Below are 2,238 nucleotides of genomic sequence, written 5' to 3'. Positions count from 1 at the left end.
GAGACGCGGATGCGAGTGGTCTGTCGGACGTCTTGCTGATGAGCAAGCAACAACTGAAGACGATCGATCGATTCCGGACTATCACCGTGACGCCGGTCGGTGACGCCGGCCACGGGCATCCCGAGACAATTGAAGTAGCCGTGCGGACGGCCATGCATGAGTATACAATGTTTGAGCTCAGCGAGGAGGCGCAGGGTGAGATGTACATCTCCATGTGCCCTACCCTTCTGAGCCGCACGATGCTCAAGCGGAGGTACGCAGAGGCCGTCGGGCTCAACAACTTGGAGGCAACGCTGGAGGCCATCTGCAGACTCTCGGGCAGAAAGCACAGCGAGTCCGCGACAGTGAAAACGGGGACAGTGACCCTGTCCGGGTCTCAGAGAGACATCGACAAATTCATCCGCCAGACCGTCCTGGACCCAGCCTCGGTCGGCGCTCTGTGGTGGGGTAGCTCACCGGCATAGGAAGCGTACACCTGACGATACCGGGGGAGGCTTGCGGCTCTACGCCGCTCATACTCGGCTCTGTCCTGTGTGACTGTACTCTATGACCGGTAGTAATAAACAATGAACCTGAAAACAACCACCTGTGTGTCCGTGTGCGTGTTTGTGTTTGTTCTAATGGGGTTGGGGGGCACAGACAGATAGACAGAGGTAAACGCAATTCCCACAGAGAGACAATCTTTATTATAAAGGTTATAAGGATTGGGAAAGCAGAAATTATATACACAGGAGGGTACATCAAAAACTCTAGGAGCGTGCCAGGAGGCTGAACTCGTCCGGACTCCTGTGCAGGAGTCGGTCCTGGTGCAGGAGTCGGACCCAGTCCGACTCGGCAACCGTCATCTTAGCCAGTTGGCCCCATCCTCTGTGGTCGAGCAGCTGTTGGCTTGTCATCCTCTGCGTGGGGTCGGGCTGCAGCAGGGCAAAGACGACGTCCTTGATGACCGGGTCCTTCATTACGGTGGGTATCACCTTGTGTGGGGCTAAGACCGAGTCCTTGTGGCCCGGCAGGTCTACCACCTTGCGCACTATTTCGAACATCGCTAGCTCTGCGTCTTCGTTGTTTGAGTAGTTTGTGTTTCTTGGCCTGAAGATCTCCCGGCCCTCGACAGCGTCGGCTATCATCGTGCCCAGGCTCCAGTTGTCTATGGCCACCGTGTAGGTCAGGCAGTATCTCCGGAGCTCGGGGGCTCTGTAGTTTAGTGTGACAAGCCCGCCGGTCATGTTGTGGTTGGCCAGCCTGGAAATGCCGAAATCTGATATCTTGACCGTCAGGTCGGTTTCGACGAGCAAATTGCTTGGCGTCAAGTCCCTGTGGATAATACCCAACTTGTGCACGTGAGCCAGACCGCAGGCCACGTCGCGGGAGAACTTGGCTACGAAGCTCTTCGGCACCCTGTTGTCTTTGCGTTGTAGTATCATATTACGGATAGTCACCGGCACGTAGTCCATAGTGAAAGCAGACCGCTTGCCGCCGAGGTCCGGGACGCCGGCGACCATGAACGCTTCGTGAAAAGCCATGATGTTGGGGTGGGGGCACACCTTTGAAAGGCAGCACAACTCTCTGGCGAAGTTCAGGTCGAAGGGGGGGGCGGCCGTGTCAAAGGCACTGGAGGTGACGTCGATATAAGTGCACACCTTCAGGGCACGCACCCTTTGCAAGCGACCCTTCTCCACCACCTTGAACACCTTGCCGTAAGTGCCCTGGCCCACCAGGGCGATCTCCTTGTACACGTCAGGAACATTCACCTCCTTGTAATCCATGGCGTAGACCTCAAGAGCTATGCCTCAAGCTCGACACAACCCCATGGCAGGCACCGATAGAATACATAAAGACACTGTGAAAACGCAGCACCCTTTTATATCCATTCCCGCCCTTTGTTGTAGGCTGGACCACTGCAATTCGTCAGTGGACGACAGCGTACGGACGTCGACGGGTGGCACCGCCGCAACAGCTTAAGATGTGTCGCTGTTTGCGTTTCGTGTAGATGTTCTACTGTCGTCTGTTTTTCATTTCAATGTTGTGTAAAGTGCTGAACTCAATAAAACACACAAAGACACAGGAGGTCACGTTTGTCATCTGTTTATCCTTCCCCCCTATACAGGCTGGACAGGAACATTGCACTCATGAGGGAGGGTGTGTGTGTTTGCACAAACTCAAGCATACTCTGATAATTCTTGTAGAATAGTGTAATTTTTATTTTTATTTTTATTCTCACAATCGCCACAAACCTCC

The 2,238-nt window shown here is 54.2% G+C and overlaps 1 protein-coding gene across 1 annotated transcript; it reads right to left on the bottom strand.

Annotated features, from left to right (window-relative positions):
• Positions 1-749: 749 nt before the first annotated feature.
• On the bottom strand, positions 750-1,766 carry LOC310770869 (cell division control protein 2 homolog 3-like; the record flags this gene model as incomplete). Its single annotated transcript, XM_083663573.1, has 1 exon — positions 750-1,766. The coding sequence occupies one exon, from the start codon at positions 1,764-1,766 to the stop codon at positions 750-752; it is 1,017 nt and encodes a 338-aa protein (XP_083519699.1).
• Positions 1,767-2,238: the final 472 nt, after the last annotated feature.

This window comes from Poromitra crassiceps (genome assembly GCF_964638095.1).
Source record: "Poromitra crassiceps genome assembly, contig: HAP1_SCAFFOLD_250, whole genome shotgun sequence".
Lineage (NCBI taxonomy): Eukaryota > Metazoa > Chordata > Actinopteri > Beryciformes > Melamphaidae > Poromitra > Poromitra crassiceps.
The sequence above is the reverse complement of the archived record's forward strand: the minus strand, read 5'-3'. Positions and strand labels throughout refer to the sequence as shown.